This window comes from Taudactylus pleione, unplaced genomic scaffold, assembly GCF_031769625.1.
Source record: "Taudactylus pleione unplaced genomic scaffold, aTauple2 ptg000016l, whole genome shotgun sequence".
Taxonomy (NCBI): domain Eukaryota; kingdom Metazoa; phylum Chordata; class Amphibia; order Anura; family Myobatrachidae; genus Taudactylus; species Taudactylus pleione.
In genome coordinates this window covers 2,161,594-2,186,992 of record NW_028284418.1, presented here as the reverse complement: position 1 = coordinate 2,186,992, position 25,399 = coordinate 2,161,594, and the positions used below count along the sequence as shown (strand labels likewise).

At 40.6% G+C, this 25,399-nt stretch overlaps 1 protein-coding gene across 3 annotated transcripts in view; it reads left to right on the top strand.

Moving 5' to 3' along the window:
- SLC38A10 (solute carrier family 38 member 10) overlaps window positions 1-25,399 on the top strand; it is a 104,488-nt gene that overhangs the window by 1,459 nt on the left and 77,630 nt on the right. For all 3 annotated transcript variants that reach the window (XM_088474360.1, XM_088474351.1, XM_088474369.1), the window contains exons 2-6: window positions 1,046-1,163; window positions 7,895-7,940; window positions 12,913-13,006; window positions 14,272-14,415; window positions 22,075-22,199. In XM_088474360.1, the coding sequence (XP_088330486.1) occupies window positions 1,046-1,163; window positions 7,895-7,940; window positions 12,913-13,006; window positions 14,272-14,415; window positions 22,075-22,199 (527 nt within the window). The remainder of the gene's footprint in view (window positions 1-1,045; window positions 1,164-7,894; window positions 7,941-12,912; window positions 13,007-14,271; window positions 14,416-22,074; window positions 22,200-25,399) is intronic.

Genomic DNA, 25,399 nt, shown 5'->3' with positions numbered 1-25,399 from the left:
ATAATAAACAATATAGGATGTTCCTTTATTACATTCTTCGTAATATATTTTTGGTGTGACTGAAATAAGCTCACAGGGATCATTGAGAAGAAAAAATATAATTTATGTCTTTTTTGCGGGTGGGGAGTCATGTGCAGAGAGAGAGTTCTGTTTGCAAAAAGTCTGATGGGAAGGGATGGGGTGGGCATTGAGTGACTAATGTGGGCAAAGGCAGACTGTGACAACAGAATTGAGTAATAGATTAGTAGTAAGATTTCAACAGGTGGATTGTAAGGTGGTTAAAGCTTTGGAGGCTGATGGAGAGTCTGGCTGGGGAAAGTTGCTCTGGAGATGTCTGAGAGGCAGGAGTAAGATATTGTCATCCGTGAGAATTAAGGTATTGGTCATTTGCAGAGCAGTGGCAGAGCTAGATCCCAAAGTGATAAAATGTGAAGATAACACACGTGTTGCAATTTATAACAATCACACAACTATAATCCAATTAGTTAGACTAGTGTTCACATGGATTATATTCTATTTGGCATGTGTTTTTGGTTAATGAATTTTGTATCAGCAAAATATAATTATGTTTTGTCCGTGCAAGAAGCTTGTGAAATATCTCTTAACTAAACATTTGGTAAATATTTCAATTTTTTGTGGCTAGATTGTCGGGCTGGATTTGTGCTTATTGGGAGGTATTCAATTGTATCGCCCCCCCCTATGTGCCCAACAGGAGCTATTCAATTGTTGCTCCTGTTGGGCGTGATCAGCTGCCGGCGCACCATTTCAGCTCACAGCTCCAGGAGGGTGCAAGCTGAAATGGGCAAAAAGTGACCTGTTTGGGCACCCAAACAGGTATTTTTCGCGATCGCGCCCAGCACTATGGTCAGGGGTAGCTGTTTTACGCGGCTAAACCCTACGATCAGCGCAAAAATCTGCAACAATTGAATAGTGCCCCGCGATCTCCCGTCACTTTAGACAGGAGATTGGGCACGCTATAACAATTGAATACTGCCCAAAGTCTTTAAAGTAAGATTATGCTAATATGCTGTTTCTTTTCTTGCAGTGTGGTCTTGTATTGGGTACGCTGCTCCTTATGTTGTGTTGCTGGATGACGCACCAGTCCTGCAAGTTCCTTGTAAAATCTGCTAGTGTGACCAAGCGCAGGACATATGCTGGTCTTGGTGAGAATAATTCTGGTCTGAGAAGCAACTAAAATAAAAATTTCTAGTTGATCTAATTTGAAAGTAATCCTGATACCATTCATACATTTCAATGTAAAGGTTTTAAATCTTTAAGAGAACTGATGATTTACTTTTGTTAACTAGTTATTGACTACTGTAATTGTCGTTGTCATTCTGTTCAATGAACCTCAACTTACCGTACATGTACTGATGCTGTCACATGCCTTGCAGGATCCATTTCCATTCTGGTCCTACACAGTTGGCTGATTTAGACAGACATTCACATTTGACCCTTGTGGCTAGCAGCCGGCATACGTGTGCTTGTTAATACGGTTGCAGGTGACTGCACACAGAGGCAGCTTCTGGTCCTCTATCCAGCAAATTGATCCAGCAGAGTTTGATTGGATTATTATTGGTTAACTCTTTTGATTTGGACTAAACACAAGGCAATATTGGGTCAGTTTGTGGTCATTGTTCCATATTGGATGTCCAGAGTTCATAGGAAAAATGCTCCTTTACAAATGTCAGCTTTATTTAAAAAAAAAAAAATTGCTATTTCTTGTCAAATTTTTTTTTTTCAGAAGCTATAGGTTCCTTTTGAGTAATTAGAGCCATGCAATAGGTTCTCAAAATAATTACCTTTTTTAAATAATAATCCAACCTCTTCTGTGATGGTGTCCCCCCCCTAACCCTGAGCAGTGGTAAAATTAGATTCTCTGGCCTGCTGTTACAACCCTTTAGTGCTTGAACACCTGGTGCAGTGGGGTCCTATAGAACCCAGTATGACTGGCTCTGTGCAGGAATATCTAAAGACACCATGGTGAGCGTGTCAGTGAAGCAGCCTGCTTGATGGCTACTAAGAGACCTTTTCCTCCATTCCAGTTTTGTGACTCTTCGCAATGGCACCAAAGTAACTGCTTGATTTTCTCGGGGGCTGTTATACATTTTTCTGTTTTTACGGTTTGTTTTACATATGTTTGGCTTTTTAGCCCCGTGTGGAATCTAGTAAATGCAGGGAATCAGTGCGTCCTTTCAGACGGCACGGCTACAGCATGGTCGCCGTCCAACAGCCGGAAATATCTACTGTGCAGGATGGTGCTGTGGCTGTGCCGTCCCTGCACGCCAGTAGTGTGAAGGAAACAATGTTTCCTTTCACACACACTGGCTTCTGCCGGCCGAGCTTGTGCAGCAGCAGCTGCTCATGCGCACGCCCAATTGGTTGCCAAAAAACCCCCCATAAAAGCATCTCAGTCGCTGATTGTGAAAGATGCACAGTGCCTGAAAAGACCGGGCTGCTACCGCCCGGTTCTTGCCTGTCCGGCCAAAACCGGCAAATGTGAAACTGGCCTATCTGGTTCACTCCTGTAGTTATACTGGTTGGGGTGTTGCAGTCTGGTTTCAAATTCTTCTCTAATTCAGTGTCTGGTGCATAATGTACTTGAAAGATTCAACCTTCTCCTTATGCATTCAGTGCAAAATTATTGTTTTTTTTTTTCTTTTCTATTGATAAGTCAATATTAAAGTGGATGAATGTTAAACAAGCCAAAATAAGGATACCAACTTTCAAGTCATCAAATTGGTGGTCATCTGTCCAGCTACCTACAGAACTTTGGACAATGAATAAATTCCTCATCAGAAATAAAAACAGATTGGGATTGAGTGAATTTGTTTGGAGGAGTTAGATGTTGATAACTGCATTGTGTGTATGTTCTTATTTGCAGAATAACCTGGTCTGCATTTGAGCTCACCACATGTGTGGCCACAAACATGATATACAGTCAGGTGCATAAATATTGGGACATTGACAGAATTTTCATATTTTGACCTCTATTCACCACCACAATGTCCTTGAAATGAAACAAACAAGATGTGCTATAACTGCAGACTTTCAGATTTAATTTGAGGGTAATTACATCCAAATCAGGTGAACGGTGTAGGAATTACAACGGTTTCTATATGTGCCTCCCACTTTTTAAGGGGCCAAAAGTAATGGGACAAACTAAACAATCCTAAATCTAACTTTCACTTTTTAATACTTTGTTGCAAATCCTTTGCAGGCAATTACAGCCTGAAGTCTGGAACACATAGACATCACCAGACGCTGGATTTCATCCCTGGTGATGCTCTGCCAGGCCTCTACTGCAAATGTCTTCAGTTCCTGCTTGTTCTTGGGGCAATTTCAGTTTTGTCTTCATCAAGTGAAATGCATGCTCAATCGGATTCAGGTCAGGGGATTGACTTGGCCATTGCATAGCATTCCACTTTTTAGCCTTAAAAAACTCTTTGGTTGCTTTTGCAGTATGCTGCGGGTCATTGTCCATCTGCACTGTGAAGCACTGTCCAATGAGTTCTGAAGCATTTGACTGAATATGAGCATATAATATTGCCCGAAACACTTCAGAATTAATTCTGCTCCTTTTGTCAGCAGTCACATCATCAATAAATACAAGGGAACCAGTTCCATTGGCAGCCATACATGCCCACGCCATGACACTACCACCACCATGCTTCACTGATGAGGTGTAATGTTTTTGATCATGAGCAGTTCCTTTCGTTCTCCATACTCTTCTCTTCCCATCACTCTGGTACAAGGTGATCTTTGTCTCATCTGTCCATAGGATGTTGTTCCAGAACTGTAATGGCTTTTTTAGATGTTGTTTGGCAAACTCTAATCTGGTCTTCCTGTTTTTGTGGCTCACCAATGGTTTACATCTTGTGGTGAACCCTCTATATTCACTCTTGTGAAGTCTTCTCTTGATTGTTGACTTTGACACATATACACTTACCTCCTGGAGAGTGTTTTTGATTTGGCCAACTGTTGTGAAGGGGTTTTTCTTCACCAGGGAAATAATTCTTCTGACATCCACCACAGTTGTTTTCCGTGGTCTTCCGGGTCTTTTGGTGTTGCTGAGCTCTCCGGTGCGTTCTTTCTTTTTAAGAATGTTCCAAACCGTTGATTTGGCCACACCTAATGTTTTTGCTATCTGTCTGATGGGTTTGTTTTGATTTTTTAGCCTAATGATGGCTTGCTTCACTGATAGTGACAGCTCTTTGGATCTCATATTGAGAGTCGACAGCAACTGATTCCAAATGCAAATGTCACACCTAGAATCAACTCCAGACCTTTCACCTGCTTAATTGTAATGAAATAATGAGGGAATAGCCCACACCTGTCCATGAAATGGCTTTTGAGTTGATAGTCCCATTACTTTTGGCCCCTTAAAAAGAGGGAGGCACATATAGAAACCATTGTAATTCCTACACCGTTCACCTGATTTGGATGTAATTACCCTCAAATTACATCTGAAAGTCTGCAGTTAAAGCACATCTTGTTTGTTTTATTTCAAAGCCATTGTGGTGGTGAATAGAGACCAAAATATGAAAATTCTGTCAATGTCCCAATATTTATGCACCTGACTGTATATACATTTGCTCTTCTCTATTCTGCTCCATCTTCTCCCATAGTATTTAATTTCCTGACACTTTTTTTTATTTGTCTGTTCCTTTGTTAGTCCAAACTCTGCTTATTATTACTCTAGATTTGTAACATTGAGATTACGCTAAATCATTAACATGCTTACATCAGTGGTCAGAATCATTACTTGTTACTCAAGTATTTCTGTTAGGATGTAAGCTCTTCTGGGCGGGGATCTCTTTCTTAACATAATAAAATATCTGAACTCACTGTTGCCTCCAGTCCTAAATCTTTATGGCCCTACATATATTGTGTGGCATCATATACTGTAAACATATATGGGACAGCTTGGTTAGCGTTATGGTCAGGTATGTTCTCCCCATGCTTGTATGGATTTCCTCCCACAATCCAAAAACAATTCCGACAATAAAATGGGAAAATAAAACGTACCATGTATGTACGGAAATGTGATAGGGAACAGTGTTCTCCCCACGCTTTATTTCTCGGGCAGTCTGCCCGGCAGAATTCATCTGCCACCCAGCACTGTGACACGGCCCAAAGTCATGCTCCACTGACCTTTCTAATATGAAAACCTCAGTGAAGCACAACTTATTGGGCACTTCAGAGGGCATGGTTGCCGACGGGCCTTTAGGAACAGATGCCTCTGAACAGCGGCCGCGTGTTGATTCTTACTGGCTCTTCTGCATAGCCAGTAAGTGGGGCAGTATCTGGGCTGGTTATCATCCCAGCCAGCAAATGGGGCAGTATCTGGGCAGTTTAAATCAATATAAAGTCAGGATTTTAACATGTCATTATTGCGAAGGCCCCCACCCGGCTACTTCTTGATGCAACCTGACTGGCCAAATTTAGATAGATATAGATTGTAAGCTCCACTGGGGCAAGAAGTAATGTGATTGGCTGAAATATTTTCTGTGTAATAATCGTGCACTATATAAATAACTTAAAAATAAATATGAACATACAACTGGCATATGTGCCTACTGCAGTATATATGTATTTGTTTTTCTTTTAATTAATCTAAAACCTTTACAAAAAATTCCACAAAACTACTAAAGGAAAAATTATGTATCAGATAAAAATGGTCCTCAGACATCCAAAATCCTTGTCTGAGATTAAGGAAAGCACAGAAAGTATTAGTCTTTAGGTGACTGTATGTTACTAAATCCCACTTCATGCGATAGACTTGTATATGTATTGTATCAGTAGTGTGCCGTGTTGGATTTTTTCTTATGTCAGGGCAGACAACCCTCTTGATGAATGTGGCAAGCCTCTTTCTTGAATGGCTGCATTTATCATTCCATTTGTCCCTCTTTAGGGAAGCCTTACTAACCTGTGACATTAGATGCAGTGTTTGGTCCATTCTACATAACTTTCCCCTCTGTACATCTTTTATTTTTTTATTTATTTAATCTTTTCATGTGGTGATAGGGTTTATTTAAAATTGGCATATCCACAATATGTTATAAATGGCACAGTGTTTAGTTTCTGCTGCACGAAAACCATGTCCTACTGCTATTCATTCATATCTAAGTTTTTTTGCACAGTTATAGTGGGGCATGAACTGTAAATGGTCTTTTATATCCTTTCCCAGGGGTGTCCAAACGTGGTCCTCAAGGCTCCCCAACAGTTCAGGTTTTAGAGAGATCCATGGTTGAGCACAGGTGGTTAAATCAAATTGACTGAGGTACTAATTAAGCCATCTGTGCTCAACCATGGATATCTCTAAAACCTGAACTGTTGGGGAGCCTTGAGGACCGTGTTTGGGAGCCTCTGTCCTAGCCATTAGGATGCAGTCATTCTGAGACTGGTTGGCTATAGAAGGGATACCTTTCTATCTAGCCGTCAGTACACATCCTATAGTGAGATTGAAGGTGCAATTGGAATGACCATGGATAATGGCACCAAGCACCTATTGTCCGCCTATAGACGGCTAACTGCTGTTACCTTTGTTACAATGTACTGTGCCTTAAGAAAAAAGGAAATCTCATGTATATATCTTGGTCTCAGGACTTACAGGCAAGTTTGAAGGCTCCCTGTCTCCATATTTTTCACTGTATTGAGAAGTGAGCACCTAGACATGGGGGCTGCATGTATCTAGGCCTCTGGGAAGCTGTGTCTTGGACCCTGGAACTATATGGGACTAAATGTAATAGCCTGCGAGCTAGCGCCGCTGCGGGAATTCATGCGAGTGTGCCTGTATTTATAAAGCAGCAAGCATGTTAAAGGCTAAACCAAGCTATTTTAGCCTTTAACATGCTTGTTGCTTTAAAAATATGGACATACTCGCATGAATTCCCACAGCGGCACTAGCTCGCAGGCTATTACATTTAGCCTATGGTGTGAGATTAAACCTGTAAAGAAGAGAACATGATGTACATTACTTGCAGCTTTGGGAATGCTGGTGTATGGGAGCAATTTTCTTTGAATTTACTTGGCCTACTTTCTACTTCATTTTGTGACCTTGCCTCATATGGATACAGCCATATGGGGCTCTTCACTTACCGTTATTAACGTTTCTGCTGTAGAAATAAATAGAAAAGTGCTTTACAGAAAGGTGTGTCCACTGCAGAGAATAAAACAAGCTTCCATAACTCCTTTTTTTTTTTTTTTTTTCTAATGCTCTTTAATTGGCTATTGTTTAAAAGTTATTTATTTATTTTTATTTTATTATTATTTTTCATTGTCACCATTGCTAAACTTTAGTCACATATTCCCCATTTAAATAAAACTATTGTGTGTGGTTTTAAGTTAAAAAAAAAAAGATGAAATTTGATTATATGTCGTGGCCCTTTAAAATAAAAAGTATATTGAGTATTCTACATGTGGCCATCCATCTACTGTGGAACGACATATCCCAGCATGCCCTGTCATAGTTTTGCTATTAAGATATGTTAAAACTGAGACATGGCATGCTGGGATGTGTAGTAACACAGCAGCCGGAGAGACGCATGTTGAATACCCCTGATGTACTGTATATACTAGACAGTGCTAGGTATTGGAGGTTTTGGGGAGAGTAAAACAAATATTTGTGACTAGTTTAGTGAGATGACTCCCTTGGATCTTCTTCTGTACTTATAAACCAAATGGTAAGAAGGCCTAACACGAGAACTACAATAAGATCACTATGACTGACGTCTGACTCAGATGACTGTTTCCTGAATCGCTCCCCAGTTGTTAATACAACCTTTTGTTCTTTATCGGTTCTCCTATTCTTTACCTCTTTCTTCCCATCTGTATTCATCTTTTACTGTACAACATTGCCTTGTGCTAATTCTGATTTCCTTGCTACCTGTAGCTTTCCACGCCTATGGAAAAGCTGGGAAAATGCTGGTGGAGACAAGGTAGGCTCAGAGGTTTATCAGTCTTGTGTCCTAAAGTGGTGGAGACGTTTAAGTTGATTGCATCAGTCCTTTATTCTCTCTATATCTGCACAGTTTTCTATTTAAACATCATCCTTATGTGACCTTGACTTATATTAAAAATTGTATTACCGAGCTAAATAATATACAAATATATCTAGTGATGCTTCTCTAAAGAGCATCAATTGCGGCATTTCATTTCTCTGCGATGTGCCACAGGGTACCTCTTGAATGCTTGTGCTGGCACCCTGATGTTTCTTTCCTCATTTTTTCTTGCAACCCCATAGAGGTGCACAGGAAAATGACTGGTGATTCCTTACAGTAGTGGTTCTGAAACTCTGTCCTCAGGACCCCACACAGCTCATGTTTTCCAGGTCAGCGAGCAGGAGCACAGGTGTAAAACATATACAGAAAATAAGAGAAGGCCACCCAGCGCTGCTCTGAAAAACAATTATTTGTTAAAAAGATTAATAAAATATATTATGAAAGGTTCTTCTGTCCGATAACACCAATCCAAGTCCTTAGGGAACTTCAAGCAATCGATGTCAACTGATATATCCCAATGAGAGTATGCTCACCTCAAAATGGTGAAAAATGTGCACATAAAGGTATCTTTAAGGAGATCTTCTAGATTTATTCAGGGATAACCTTTGTCCTACTGTAATCGATGTTCCATGGACCCTCAAATAGAATCACAGAGAGCGCACTCCCATCGTGTAAAGCAGTAAAGCAATTTATTCACAATAAACACGTAACAAACAGCACAGGACAAAAAGATATGTATAATAATAATAATTTTAAAAATCCCCCTTCGGGGTATCCTGCGTACCGGAATGGGCCTAGAGATAGGCACTGTAAAGAACGTGGGTGGATAGATGTTAACCCGGGTACATCTCCTCCCCGATCAGTCCAGAGAAAATCCTTTCCTAGGTCCAGCCAGGCAGCAGTAATTTCTCCCACACCACCTCCCTGGTGTGGGAGAAATTACTGCTGCCTGGCTGGACCTAGGAAAGGATTTTCTCTGGACTGATCGGGGAGGAGATGTACCCGGGTTAACATCTATCCACCCACGTTCTTTACAGTGCCTATCTCTAGGCCCATTCCGGTACGCAGGATACCCCGAAGGGGGATTTTTAAAATTATTATTATTATACATATCTTTTTGTCCTGTGCTGTTTGTTACGTGTTTATTGTGAATAAATTGCTTTACTGCTTTACACGATGGGAGTGCGCTCTCTGTGATTCTATTTGAGGGTCCATGGAACATCGATTACAGTAGGACAAAGGTTATCCCTGAATAAATCTAGAAGATCTCCTTAAAGATACCTTTATGTGCACATTTTTCACCATTTTGAGGTGAGCATACTCTCATTGGGATATATCAGTTGACATCGATTGCTTGAAGTTCCCTAAGGACTTGGATTGGTGTTATCGGACAGAAGAACCTTTCATAATATATTTTATTAATCTTTTTAACAAATAATTGTTTTTCAGAGCAGCGCTGGGTGGCCTTCTCTTATTTTCTGTATATGTTTTGCAAGGTTAAGAGCTGGTGATTCTGTGGGTTGGACCCCGGCTGCCGTTCTTTTAGCGCAAGTCACATACCTTTTTTCTTTGTTTTCTCAGGAGCACAGGTGTGTTCTTTACTTACTGACACATTTTAAAATTATTTAATTGCTATTCTGTGAGGAGATCTGGAAAACATGCACTGTGTGGGGCCCTGAGGACCGAGTTTGAGAACCTGTACCTTACAGTAATGAGCTGTAATCTTTGCAGCAGAGCAATTTGGAGCTGTCTGGCAGTACATCACCGAGAACTGAATTGCCCCTAGAACCCGTAATATCTCAGCATCTCTGTTTTTCACCAGGAAACTGTCCTAAAGATGTATGAGTGGCTTCAGGTGTCTATGGAGTGTGAGCGCAATATTATGCAGCAGAATGTCGCAAAAACACTATTTGTGCATGTGAAATTTCAATTAGAGAAAAGGAATGTGAAAAGTACAAATAACACACTAAATAATGACATAATTGGCAGGATTATAAAACACCTTTTGTAGAGAGCGATTTATAACTGAGAGCACTAGCTTACAATTGGCTACCTAGCAAATGTAAATTGAATGTCAAACATTTACAGTTTGGCCAAGTTATGGGGACTTTTACTTCTATACATGTGAATATTATTAATAGCTGTCTTTTATGATTGCAACATGTTTTATAATTTGCTTCAAGAACCAAAAAGAAAATCCACAACATGGATACGAAAGATACCTCCAAACACAGTAAAAGGGCTTAACAAATAAATGGTGTTCACATTGGAGGAAGTGAAAATACTCAAAAAATGGAAGGGGTAATAGCTGGAAAATACTTCCATAACAAGTATTGGTCAGTAAGAGAATTTCAGAATAATTTGGGAATAAAATAATCCTGCCATCATATGTCACAATCAATTGGAATCTGCTTATCCTATAATGCCTCTTTCCAGCTTCTTTTTCTCACCATCAGGCTCTCTTCTGCTGGTGGTGTGTCATTCGTAATGGTGTGGGCTATTGGTAATTGTTGTTATTTTAATATTTCAAGTTCTATTCTTGAAGCCTTTTAAATGTGGTTTAATGCAAATAACATAAAAAATAATGTATACAAATTGATCTATCTTCGTACACCTTCTTGTACACACTTTGCTTCAATTTCGATGTTGCCTGCAGCGTTAACAAACCTTAATGTTGGTGAAATGTTAAAGAATGCTCATTAGGTACACATTAAGTCCATCAACAATGCACACAAGTGCAATGCTGAACACCGATTGATGATTATCGGTAATCTGCGCGTATGCAGAACCCTTTCTGAGAATGTGCAGGATGGGTCCTGCATGATCACATGTTGCCCATTCTATGCCGCTGCCTGACTGACAGGCAGTGGCATTTAAAGGGGCGGGGTTGGCCGGCATTCCTGGAAACGGGGGGCTTGTCCTCCCCATTTTACAGGAGTGGCAAGGCCAGAAGCTGCATCCACGGACGCAGTTTCCCAGCCTCGCAAGCCGGCCAGCCTACGTAAGCTGAGGCTTACTCAGTTGTCTGGCTGCCTGGCACTGTCCACCACCGCGACCGATGGTCACGGTGGTTATCCCAGCCTGCGACCTCGGTCGCAGTGCTGGGATAGCAAATGCAGCAGGGGGTGCCATACACCTCCAGCTACATTTGCATTGTTAAATTTGTAAATACCTTTTAATACATTCCTGCCTATAAACCTCTAAGATTCACCTGCCTAGAACCTCTAAGACAAAACCTGCCTATAAACCTCTAAGATTCACCTGCCTAGAACCTCTAAGACAAAACCTGCCTATAAACCTCTAAGATTCACCTGCCTAGAACCTCTAAGACAAAACCTGCCTATAAACCTCTAAACACAACGCTAATTGCGTACACAGTATGACCGCAAATAAAGACAGGAGTGGAATCTGTGGTTCCAACGCACAAGTATTATTCAGGTAAAAGTACAGTCAGTTACACGCAATCTATACATACATAATTTAGGCGTAAAAGGAAATAATACAGACCAAGTACGGTTATACATACGCTGCGCCTCTGGACCCAGAGATAGACTTCTGACTAGATATCCTCAGTTCACCCAAAATTCAGCATGAACTGGCAAACCAGTGTTTGGACACATGTATTTATTCCCCCTCAGACTGAAACAGGACAAAGGGGAAAATTCCTGCTGATCTCATTGGTTCCCAGAGGAGGAGCATATGTAACGACACATTTAACAGGTTGTTTCAAATAGACCTTCCCTGCCTCTAACAGCCGGGGTCTTTCTGGTAACGCCTCCTGTAACATTCCATCAACTAAAACATTTTGTTGCTTATAAGTTCTGCGATCCGTAACTTGAGTTTGCATGATGCGATCTCTCCACTGATTAACACCGGGATTCTGTAAAAAGCGTGCGCATCAGAACGAGACCAAACATACCTTGCTTATCATGTATAATACCTTAGATATCAAAAACCTCTATTTCTTAGCATTTAAACTAACTTAACCAACGTGAATCATACATTTTGATGCTTATGGAACCTTATGTGCGAATATGTAGTGTGTGGGTATTCGGGGTTTGATATAAGGACGCTAGTTATTAATGGGTGAGATTTAAGTGCATAATCTCTCATACACGAAGTGAACATCCAGCAGTGTGGATGGCTGAGGGTTGTAATTCTACATGCCCTCTGTCAGCAGGCCCCCACCTGCTGTGTTCAAAGGAAAACAAAACCTCTTTTGTTCTCACAGACTCTTGTGTGAAGTGCAAATGTATTATCACCTCAAACTGTGGGATTTGGAGCCATCTTGTCTAGGATTCAGGCAAATCCAATTGTGTAGATATTATATTACAATTGCCACAACTATACTTTATCTGCATCCAGGGATTCCCAATTTGTATGTAAAAATACCCATTGTCTCTTCTTATTTACTTCTACTCAGACAGCTGGTTTTTCCCGTTGCCCTTGGTAGGTAAACAAAAACATTGCCATCTGTTCTTAGCTCCTGGGTTATAACTTGAATTAATGCTGACCACACAAAATGGTGTCTTGCGATCTCATTTCCAAAATGGAGTCTTGCGACCATTCGCAAGATGGCGTCGCTGCGATTAAATTTTAAACTGAACTTGTCTCACTCAATTATTCAACTTCGACAGCATATTTACAAGGACGGAATTGCAAAGCTGCTTGCGTGCAACTTTGCAATTCTGTCCCAAGCTGAATCACCCCCATAGTGCACCGTGCTGCAGAGAGGCTCTGAGAATACTGTTTAAATACTCTTGTTAAAAGCTGTAGTACTGCTCAAAATTTTGTCTACGTTTTTAACAAACCATTTGTTTTGCTTTTTCAGTTATTACTTTTCCTTGCTCCATTTAATTTGCCTGATCACTCTTTGTTGGCTAACCTTGTCTCTCGTTGTCTTTCACAGTATGATTGGACTTATGTTGGGAACCTGCATTGCATTCTATGTTGTAATTGGAGACCTGGGTTCCTCTTTCTTTGCCCGTTTGCTGGGGCTTGAGGTAAAGTGAGCATATTTATTATATAACAAAACCGTGCCTTTTTTTTTTTTTTTTTATGTAATAAACTCACATTGGGTCTCATTCAGACCCGCTCGCGAGCGCAGGACGCTCGCAAGCGGGTCGATGGTACCCAAATGCGCACGGCACGACGGAGGGAGCTCTGTCGTGCGCATGCGCGAGACCTGGATAGCGACAGCCAAGCTGTCGCTACAGGTCTCGCACCTAAGGGGGCGTGCTGTCGATTGTGAGTGACAGCACGCCCCCTTTGGTGGGCGTGCTGGGGGCGTGGCTGCCAGACAGAGGCGTTCCCATGGGAACACCTACCGTCTGGGGCCGGCCCCACTGACATCACTAGTGATGTCTGTGGGAGTGATTTTGGCTCTGATAGAGTCAAAATCACTCCAGGGCTTGCGGCAGCGAGACCCTACCGCAGGGTCTCGTCGCAAGCCCGATGGCCGCGATGGTCTTGACCATCGTGACCATCATGGACACTCGCATAAGCTGTGGGTGGTAACCCACAGCTATGCGAGCGTCCAAAAGGCCGCTCCAAATTTAACTAGGACGGCTCTGATTCAGAGCGAGTGCTCTGGTCAGAGCGTCCGGCTCTGATTCAGGGCCATTATCCCTTACCAAACATTTGGCAGAATCTATAGCAGAATATAATCCTGACATTTTTGTAATAAATTCATGTGTTTGGGGGCAGAACCAAATGGGTCAGAGATGTAAATCCTGCCCTCTTATGTTTATATTTCTGGGTCTATATAGACTTGCATCAACTGTGTATGTATATATATATATATATATATATGTATATATATATATATATATATATATATATATATATATATATATATATATATATATATATTCTCTCCCCCCTCCTGCCCAGGTACATTTCTTAAATGTTGAACTCAGCTGAATGTGTGGCATCCAGCCAGTCAGGTAACGATGACTACATTATAAGACAGTCGTATTTTACCCATACTTACACTTGTGACGCCTGTTGTATGGCTGCTGTCTATAGTGTACTGTGAATGTCATTTGATGCTACATTTCTTACTAATAAATGCAACAGGTAGAGAGTAATGCACTTCTGTTAAATATATTATAATATTATGGGTAGTTTATTATGATGGCTTTGTAGTTTGTACGGAATCTTATGGTACGCTACGCAAGTACTTGCATGTGTTTACATTTCAGGTCTTCTAGCAGTAATGCTATAATATATGTATAATGTATACCACATTCTGCATTTTTTTCTCTAGGTGTCAGAAGGTTTTCGCATTTTCCTTCTCTTTATGGTTTCGCTGTGCATTGTTCTCCCACTCAGTCTGCAGCGCAATATGATGGCCTCCATCCAGTCGTTCAGTGCGATGGCACTCCTTTTCTACACAGTCTTCATGTTTGTGGTGAGTGTTTACTAGACATCAGAGTATCCATCACCTTCACATAGCGGAAATGGACATTTTATGGGTTTGTACGATTTTCACCCCAACAATTCACAAGAAACTAGTGAGACAAGTGGCACGAAATGTGTGGGTGAGGTGTGGCTATTAAATAACCAGACAGATGCCATAATATATGTTTAATTATATTAAGTACATTTTAAGTCTGTTTTCCTTCTATGTTCTCCTTTTCTGCATACACACTGCTGTATTCTTATTTCCATTGGTCAAAGCCGTTCTGTAGCTCAGCAGCTCTGTCGTTTTCTTCTTTACCTCAGTAACTGATGCAAAATGGGTTTCCTTGAGTACAGATTTGACTTTAGGGAAAAGAAAGAAGTCGCACGCTGCTAGTCTGGCGAGTATGGAGGGTGTTTTTGTACTGCAATCTGTTTCAGCCAAATACTGCATCACAGAGAGCTGTGTGGGCTGGTGCATTATCCCGATGGAGGAGGAAACCATTTTTACACAACTCTGGCCTCTTTCTTCTCATTTTTTTTTCCCGAAAAGTTGCTAGAACATTATTTTGTAGTAATGTTGATTCACCGTTGCTCATTCTGGTACCCAGTCAAAATAACACCCTTGATATCAAAGAAAGCAATTAACATGGATTTGCTTTGACGTGCTTTCTTCTTTCTTGGTGATGATGGTGTTTTCCAGTGCATGGACTAGCGTTTTGTCAGGATCGTACTGGAAGATCCATGGTTCATCACCAGTAAGAACTAAAAAAAATGCAAATCTGCTTGTAATTGTTCCAAAATGTCTGTACAAATTTTCTTTCGATTTTCTTTCTGCTCGGCAGTGAGAAGCCTTGGAACCGTTATAGCACAAACTTTGTCATGTTAAGATCTTGATGCAAAACTTGCATAACAGTTTCTGCCTCTGTTAGCATACGGAAAGAGTCAGTAGGAGTTTTGTTCAATTTAACTAAATATTTCTACGTTAACACTATGTTCTACTTTTGAACTAGGGATGTGCAGGCTCGGATAGGTTCGAGTTTGCACGTGGAGTTCGGATTTTTCCCTCCAAAAAAACGGAACTCAGAAAGAGGCAAAACGTCATCTTACATGGACGAACATCATCATTCCTGGACTTTTGTCCAGGAATGATGATGTTCGTCCATGTAAGATGACGTTTTGCCTCTTTCTGAGTTCCGTTTTTTTGGAGGGAAAAATCCGAACTCCACGTGCAAACTCGAACCTATCCGAGCCTGCACATCCCTATTTTGAACTAAGCAATTTTACACCGCATGGGAAAAAGACAACTTATTCAAATGCTGTGTGACTGTAAACTATCTGTGCTAGAGGGGTGACATTTGCAAAGCTGTTTTGGGATAGTCCAAGGTCAATGTTTCCACACTCCCTTTTAACTCGTGCAGTATGGTTTCTATTTTTTACAAGTACAGTCTTGTTATTAGCCACACCTCATTCAATGTTGGAATGTCATGTCCATGTCAGGAGATTCGGTTACCTGCTAATCTCTAGCTACCCTGTGGTTATGGTTCAGTATGTCTTTGGTTTGAGTCAGCTGAGTTGGTTGAAACCTAGAGTTGGCATGGTGAAGCCATGGAATGGACAGCAATAATGAGGTCTTCACACAATAAATTGTATAAAAAGAGTACTAGTTAATGAGAACTTGGTCAAATTGAGAAATTATTAAAAAAAATTATTTGGGTTCAAAGATTAGTTTAAGTTGCCACTTGTTATGCCCAAATAAATAAATTTGTGGTTAAATATAGATAATCAGTGTTTGTAATGTGCCCAATGTTAGTATAACAGATGTTGCAGTTCACCAGAGAATGTGTTCTACTGAATCAAAAATATAACACTTTTGCTTGCAGATGTGTCCTCATACACTATTAAGGCAGTCGCACTAAACGGCCCTTCTCGGCGCACCAGGTCCCGTGCAACCATACATGCCTACCCTCCTGGTTTTCCCAGGAGGCTCACAATTTTTCGGGAAACTCCCCGCACCCCCAGAAGGGTATTAATTTCTCCCGTATCCTGCCCACTTCCTAGGGAAGTTGGCAGAATGGGGACGATTTCCATGGTGATTGTGGGTCCCCGAGTCGGGGGCAGGGCTTAATGACGCGATTCTCCCTGATTCGCGTAATTTAACTCCGCCCCCTATGTAAATTTAGTCCAATTGCATCAAATTGCAGCAAATGGGCGGGGCTTAATGACATGACCCGTCAGGCACCACCCCCGTCACAGCCCATCTGCTTGTCCTCCCCAGGCTTCTCCCGGGGAGGACAAGTAAAAGGTAGGCAACTATGCGAAAAAGTTGCACAGCGCAAGCAAACGAATATGACAAGCTGCTTCACAAGACTGAACTGAATAATGTGATGTGCAACACTTGTATATCTGTGTGTGATTGAGTCCGCTTCTGTATACAAAGTGTGACGATGCAGAAGCCACAGCTTTGTTCCAAGCCAAGTTCTGTTGTGCTTCATATACAGATTAAACCACAAACAGATATACAAGTGTCACATATCTAATTGGCGCAGTCTCATGAAACGGCTTGTCGCATCTGTTTATGATTAAGATGCATTTTTGGACGAAAACATTGCTCGGCGCAAGCCAAATTGCACAGGAGCTGGTGGCTTACTCATGTCTGGCGTCTTGTGCCGTATGGTGTATTGAGGCTAGGTGTATGAGGACACATTTTTACATGTAAGGATAACCACAAGACTAAACCAAAATTCATGTCTTCGCTTATCTCAAAATATCGCCCTACTCGACCCCTTCGCTCTGTGCGTCTCATCCACACTCATTAACTGCTCCCACTCCATGTTACAAGACATTTTTTGAGCTGCACCCATTCTGTGGAATGCTCTCCCACACACAACAAGACTTTCTTCCTGTTTGTAACCCTTCAAGTGTTCCCTAAAATCCAACTCTTCGGAAGCTTAGCATATTTCTGAACCACCCACTTTTTTTTTTTTTTTCTACCCATTTACCTTTCCTCTACACAGTTCACATACAATTGTTATATATTTTCTCTTTCTGCACCCGCACAACCCACTGATCCGAGGCCAGCATTGCTGTGTGGATCACACAGCCCATCCAGAACCTCTGCAATCTGGCTGGACCAGTTTGTAACATTTAGCACTTCTCCTGTGTGAAATAACTATTTCCCTATAGGTTGTAAGCAGGGCCCTCTTACCTCTTTGGGGGAAATTCAATTCAGCGCGATAATGAGTAGCCGCGGGAGGGAACTCCCGTATGCTATTCAATTCACAGAGTTTATATTCACAGAGTTAAAATCTCTGTGAATATAACTGGAAAAGTGCATGGGCAATGTTTCCATAGGGAAGTTCCTGACTTATGCAGAGCAGTTTCTAACTAGCGAGTATCTAGGACACTAGTGGGATGAAGACAAGCCCCTCAAGTAATGGGAGCCGTACATCTAATAGCCGATTTAACCGTTCTGCCGATGGCGATCTGCCAGGGAGCAGCGATTTGTCGAGAGATAAATAAAAAAAACATGTTAACAATCCTGACTCGCCATTTCCTACCATTTTCAGTCAATTAGATGTAACCATCTTGACTCAAGCATGGTTAAGCCTAGCCTGTAATGGCAAAGTTTGGGAACATCTGTTCTGTGATACATGTTAAGAAATAGTTTGGTGCCGGAATTAGGAGACTGGATTCTTAGAGTGTCCACAAATAACGCAAGGAATTTTGACCATTGACTCAGTACCGTAGTTAATATGTCATAGTGTAGATGATCTCTTAAGAAATTATAATAAATAGTGATGACTTTGTTGCAGGGATATGTAATAAGACTGTATCTAAGGCTTTCTGCCAGCTGTGGTCAGAGTAGTTTCTCGGAACCAGACTCAACGTAGTGTTGCAACAAAAGTAGGGGAAAGGTAAAGGCAGAGAAAACTAGACTTCCCCAACTGCTTGTTCAAATGTTAGAGGCAGTCTGCTCGGTTTAGCTAGCAGACAACTGTTCAATTTATTACCCAGATCCCTCCATGCAAATATAATGGGTGACAAGCCTTTCTGAAAGTTCAGGTTCTGCTTTAAAGGTGAGATTTCATAATTCAGGATGTGCCAGACCCTACAAATGGACAAGAGAACTGTGTTTTCTCTAACATGTTGGGGGGGGTCCTGGTTTTGGAAGGGGGGAAATGGACACTAAGTTTGTTTCATGGTAAGTTTCCCTCCAGGTCCTGAATTCCTATAACACAAGCTGACGTATGCCTTAATGGTTCAAGAATTATGTTACACACAATAAACTTTTATAAAACTGCTGCTTAGCTGGTAAAATGCCATTAGACAACACATGCATACAAATAACATAGCTAATATTGAATGATAGAATCATGTGGCTTTGGTACAAATGTTTGAAGATGAGAAGTTTTAAATGTGATAATTTCAGTGAAAACCCACATATGTATTATTTCCCGAGGTGTATTAAAAGGTACATCAAAGTTTCTACACTTAGACAGAACTGCCCAGATGTTAGGTTCTCATCACACCCTAGTTTCTATGGCAGTGATACTACAGCACAATTTAAAGCAAGGGAACCCTTACCATTTCTACAGTCTGTAAGAAAATGTATCAGCATGCCAAGCTGCCGGTATCTTCTGTCCCACACACCATGTAGTCAGTAGGAAGCATGCAGCGACTTGTTACAGATTTAACATTTTATGAGCCCTCCTGGTCCCTGGTATGGATGTCGGAATAAGTCTGTGCAAGTGCCGCCCATGACTCCCACGCCATTGCGCCACCGACAGCTCACTTGTACATGCAACGCTGATATCGGTCGCACATGCTTTGTTCCACCAGGTTAAATATTGCATCAGTACTTAGCTGATCATGCACTACAGGGGTGTCTGCAATCGCTGAGAGGGTGAGTTATCTCTTACCCGCTTCAGTAAATTATTTATTAGTACATCCTACCCACTTCAGTAAATTATTAGTACATCCTGATGTTGTTAGAAAACCAATTATAATGGCGCTATGATGTAGTAAATTGTTTACAAAATATATAGAAAAAACACGATTGTATAATGTATATACATTAAAACATTGTTTTGTATATATTCTTTGCACTGTAAATGGTGATCTATATATTTTGTATGATAACTGATTAGTATACAATTTAGTACTTTCTTACCTCCTTGCGCCACCCTGGGCCAAATGTAATAGGGAGAGAGTTTAGAAAATGTGAGAGTTGAGCAATAAACTTTCACATTAGTCCAGTTTCATGTTCAAAATGGAAAAACATCTGGATGAGAGTTTAAGTTTTTTTTAGTCTATAAATACGCAAGTTTTCATGTTCTCAGACTCTATTACATTGGCCGAGTTTAAAAAGTGTGAGAGGTTACTGCTAAACTGTCATATTTTCTAAACTCTCACCCTATTACAACTGGCCTCCTATGATGATTTGTTATTAACGGAAGTGGCAAAGTCCTCATTGGCTTTTGCTGTTGGCTGACAGGCATTTTTTAGCACCACACAACCGTTCTTGTATTTAATCCTGATGTTGTTGCGTCCTGCTTCTCCCCAGAAATCTGCAAAGCAGGTGCTACATTATATATCGGATAGGTGTTATGGTAATACATTTTTTTAAACCTTTTTCTATTTTTTATCACCATGGGCAATGCAGGAAGAATTGTGTGATAACCACTGCTTATTAGCCATACCATCCCCCCAATCAAGCCTTCTTTCCCCAAACTTGCAAGCTATCACTGTTGCTACTACCATAAACTATTTGGATCTTAATCTAGCCACTTTGACAGAGTGCAACATTGTCAGCGTGAATAGTTAGGGACACCTTCACTTTACCCTATATTGGCAGCTGATTGAACAGGATCTGTTGCACATACTTTGGGTACCATCCTCCCAGCTGCTTGAATAGCTATCACAAGTTTATTTTGGCAGTGCTCTTCATTTTCATGCTGCGGATCAAGAGTCAAATACTGGGAACATTGGTGTAATAGCAGGCGTTCTCCAACACCTAAGTTGTATCGGGAGAGTTGAGGAATGGTATAGAGCATTTTGTACATTACCTGCAATTTAAACAAATTCCTGTGAATTTTGGCACTTGAGAATATTTTCCGTCAATTTCCAAGGCACAAACCATGAAAAATTGTCTCTTGGTAATATAATTGTTAATAATGTTAACAAATAAGGTTCTTATGACTAAGTTTAATGAGCTTATCAGAACTGAATACTTAATTATATAATGGTGATTACAGGTGTAGACTTTTATCTGGTTGCATGTCGGTAGCATTATTGAAATTAATGAAGCCTTTCAAAGCCTAAGATGGCCGATAACGCTAGGTTAATAGATTTACTCACTTGGACTGATGTACCTGGTTTTTGGTGCTGGAAGACTTGATCAGCTTTTACCTCTGTAGTAGAGCTGCATGGAAGTGCTATGTCCCAGTGTAAGATTTGCTTGCCCTCATTACAGCGTCTTTGCACGGAAACTCTGCCTCACATAATGGAAGACTTCCTGAGGAGGACACAGTTATATATAATGAGGAGTATATTCATCAAAGGAAATGCTGTCATGATGTGGAATATATAAACATAGATCTGTTGCAAATGCTATTTTTAACTAGATATATATATATATATTTTATAGCGAAATTGCTGCCACTCACGACCTCCGTGAGGAAATTTGCGATGGTGCCATCTCCTAACCTGGCTGGAGCTGGGAGATGTATAACAAAAGTGGTGGTGGCGGCACTCGTAGCAACTTGTATGAACAAATAAACAATTTCTTTGTTGGCATCAACGTTTCATGAATTTACTTCATTTCATCAGGATATAATAAAAGTGAACAACTCACATACCTTTATAGCAGACACCTCGTGAAGACTCCGTCAGACCGCCTGGAAGCGGAAGGTGACGTCAGCATAGTCATTAGTGCACCCGTCACCATGGTTACAAACACTGTAAACAATGCAGTAAACACTATAACAAATACTTAAAGAAGCCTGATTCAGAATTATTCTTAGACAAGGTCAGAATAATGGAATGGCATGCAAGTTGCTATGAGTGCCGCCACCACCACTTTTGTTTATATATTTTTATATATATAATATATATATTATGAAATACACAGTTGGCGCTCACCCTTCTTGAAGAGCTGGCCCAGGTGCACCAACCTAAAAAAAATTCAATAATCCAACCGCAGGGAAGGCACTCTGGGACTTGTAGTACAAAACATAGATCAGCACATACTTGCAACGTTTCAGTTTTAATCACAAACCAGGCATGGCTGATGACGGTCTGTGATTAAAACTGAAACGTTGCAAGTATGTGCTGATCTATGTTTTGTACTACAAGTCCCAGAGTGCCTTCCCTGCGGTTGGATTATATAACTATTCTAGTGTGAATTTATTACATTTTAAAACCTATTCAAATTATTTCTGTCTATACATGAAATAATGAAGTATGACAGCATAGTTGGTCGAACCATATGGACTGACTTTGAAAATTGCTGTTAATTCTTAAATCTCCTTCTTGTTTATTTCTCTCCTTTATGTTTTTTTCTATATTTTTGATGTATTTTACTTAGTGTTTCCAGAGTCTCTAAAATTATCCGAGAGTCCTTATTTATTATTATTTTTATTATTATTTCTTTTCACTTTGCATTCAGATTGTGCTGTCCTCTTTTAAGCACGGCCTGTTCAGTAGTCAGTGGATGAAGCAAGTCAGTTACGTCCGTTTTGAGGGCCTCTTCCGATGCATACCTATCTTTGGTATGTCCTTTGCCTGCCAGTCGTAAGTGTCTTCATTTTGTTTTATTGTGTGTACATTTAGTCTATTTATATAAAAATATGGCTAGCCTCCTTCCCTCTCTATAAGCTGTTCCTGCACCTGCTCATTACATCTAATAACAGACTTGTTCGTTACAATTGACACACACCTTTATCCCATTCCTAGTTGTATTCCCTCCCTTTCCAGTTCTCAATTTGTTTGTCATTTTGTGTAAACCCCCCTTCCCCTAAGTCTGCAAACCCACATCTGAAATTGTATGTACTGGTATGTCTCCCGCTAATACCACATGTGATTGATTATGACTTGTTTACTAAATAATGAATGTGTAGATGGATGGATATAGCCATCATCTAAAGCTAGCTCTATTTGTATATACATGCACGGTTGTATCTTATTTTGCCTCCTATTTACATGTAGTAATTTTGAATTGTTGCTCATGGGTGTCTTGAAGGGATGTAGTTGGCTTCCGGTCGGTCGGGATGCCATCGGTCAGAATAACGGCACTACCAGCCAGTATACCTATTTTTGACCAGCAGCAAAGGAGTGAAAAAAAAAAAAAAAGAGGAGGCACTGTTTAGAATATATTCGGACTTATTTAAGTAAATAATAAAAATGTATTAATAAAACTTTTATAAAGTTATTAATAAAATATGCTGTAATCACCACAATAGATATAATTCAAAATAAATATATAGAGGAGTAGTCCAAATGAAGATAGCTCCTGCCCAACATGGTCTTTGTGGTCATAAACCGTGTTAGAAGATGTTTTACCATGCATGCAATCAGTAGCAAAGCAGAGTACCTCCTGGTAAGTGGATCAATCAAAGACCGTCAGTATTTCCGTCCAACACATACAATGTCTTTGGGTCATTTCAGTAGATCTAGACTTGTGGCATGTTAATGTGCCAAGCGCTTGCAAGCAAGGGTATTTATAAGTGGTACCTGTGCAATCACAATCTCTTTCACAATGTTTTCTTCTAAGTGGACCAATTTTCCTCCCTGCTGGATTCTAGCTATAAAACAGCTTAGCAAGGTGGTCTGTTGGGGAAGGAGTGTGGCAGCTGCCGCCATTTAGGTCTTATTGTCATAAATCACAATATGTGCATCCCAAAAAAGACTGATGGTCAACATATGCTTGGGATTTTTCAGGACAGGCAGAAAATGCAATCCATGACCATATCTGGGCATTCTTCGGCTGCCCTAATTTGAGGCCAGAGGGAACCATGTGCTAAAACCCTGAGCCATGGCCAAATCCATAGGCAAACACATCGGGTTTTCCAGTTGCCTGGAACCCCCCCTCCCCAGCCCACACCATGACCACAATAGAAATAGTGATATAATAGAATTTTACTAGTACTGCATCTTCTCAGTATCACAAATGAAATAATTAGCACCAACTGTGGATCTTTTAACATATGTATCAGCCTGTAATAAATACACCTGTGCATCAACTAGGAGATCTGGAAAACATTCACTGTTAGGGGTGCACTGCTACAGACCATCAATAGGGTTAATTATTAATACCATATAATAGACTAGCCAGTGCCAGTGCATAACGAGACCAATATGTATATAAATGCCCAGGGCAGTGCTAGGTTTTTCTGCTGGTCCCCCAGACTCCAGAACTTGCTCCAATGCTCTAAAATAGTGCCCACATCTGAAATAAAAATTCTCAGTTCAGGCAGGATGGCCCTACTGCCGCATCTAATGGCTTACTGTGATCAGTGGAAACCCCCCTCTATAAATCCTGCATTTGCCACTGAGATCTGTATGTGTGTAGGCACCTTCAGCACAGATGTTATTTATTTTCTTATGTTTTTATTTATTTTTGTTTGCTCCATTTTTATTTTTTCCTCACCTGTTGATTTTTATTTGTATCATGTAGTGTAATGCTAATTGTAGAGATCATCATTTCATGCTAAGCATGAAAGAGGAAATATTTTTTCTAGTGGTGATCTCTTATAACAGTGCTGTGGGTTGTATCCTCACAAATGAATTCAAATCACATGAAAATAAAAAATAACATACATAGATCCATATTCAATTTGAGGCGAAAAGTGTTGCTGGCGGAAAAGTATCGCGCTCGTTCCCGCTTATCCCCGTATTCAATTTGTAAGGACGCGAAAACGAGACCCGGCAAAACTGGAACAGGCGCAAAAGTCCTGTCAATTTTCTGGAAAACATCCTGGCATCCCTCTAAAGATGTCCTGACATGGGGCATCACTATGGGTACCCCTGATTTGGCCTGCTGAAGGGAAGTCGGATTTTTACAGGCAGGTGCATAAATGTGCCTGTGAAGAACAGAATAGCATTTAGCAATTTTTTTTACTGAAAATAACTATGGTCATCAAATTTGGGGTACATGAAAATGGGTGCATGCATATTTTTAAGTCCCTAAAATGTTTTTTCAAAAATCCACCTGCCGCTACCACCCGCATTGAAGAAAACACCTGCCGCATACTTGGGAAGCCCTCTGGAATCAATTCCGCTATTTTAAGTTTGTCCCCTATTTTTTTTTTTTTTAATCCCCAAAATTAGAGTTCATTTTTTTGGGGTGTCCTGATTTTTTCTTTTTTTTTTTCTTTTTTTTTTTGACACACATTACTTTTAGGGGACATTCCCAGGGATGCAGGCTATTTTTTTAAAACCTGCACCCCTAAACCCCAATTCTGCACTTTTTTTCACATGGTGAAAACTTATCCCTGTTTTTTAACAAAGACTTTTCGCACCGGCGAAAAGTCTTTAATTGAATACGGGGATAATTGAAACAGGCGAAAACCCATTTTCGCCTCAAATTGAATACAGCCCATAGTGGCTTCACAAAAACCCTTGTGTAGGAAAAATATAAAATTAACAAAGTCCTTTTTCAAAACAAAGAAGAAATGGCAGAGTATCCAAAAGCCAGATGGTCTATATACTCTTACCTTGATGAACTCGTTTTAATTTATTTTAAGTAGTGTGTGTGTGTGTGTGTGTGTGTGTGTGTGTGTGTGTGTGTGTGTTACAAGAAATCACCACAGATTGTGAAGTGTCACATGCAGATTCCTGTTACAGCTGCATTGGTCAGGTGCACTGTTTACTTTGTAATGATAACTCTGTGATGTATTGGGCCAGTTCCCCCGATCCCTAGAAGCTGGGGGACACTGGGACCATGGTTATAGGAGGAGCTACAGGAGTCTGGGTAGCAAAGAGTTAACTTCTTG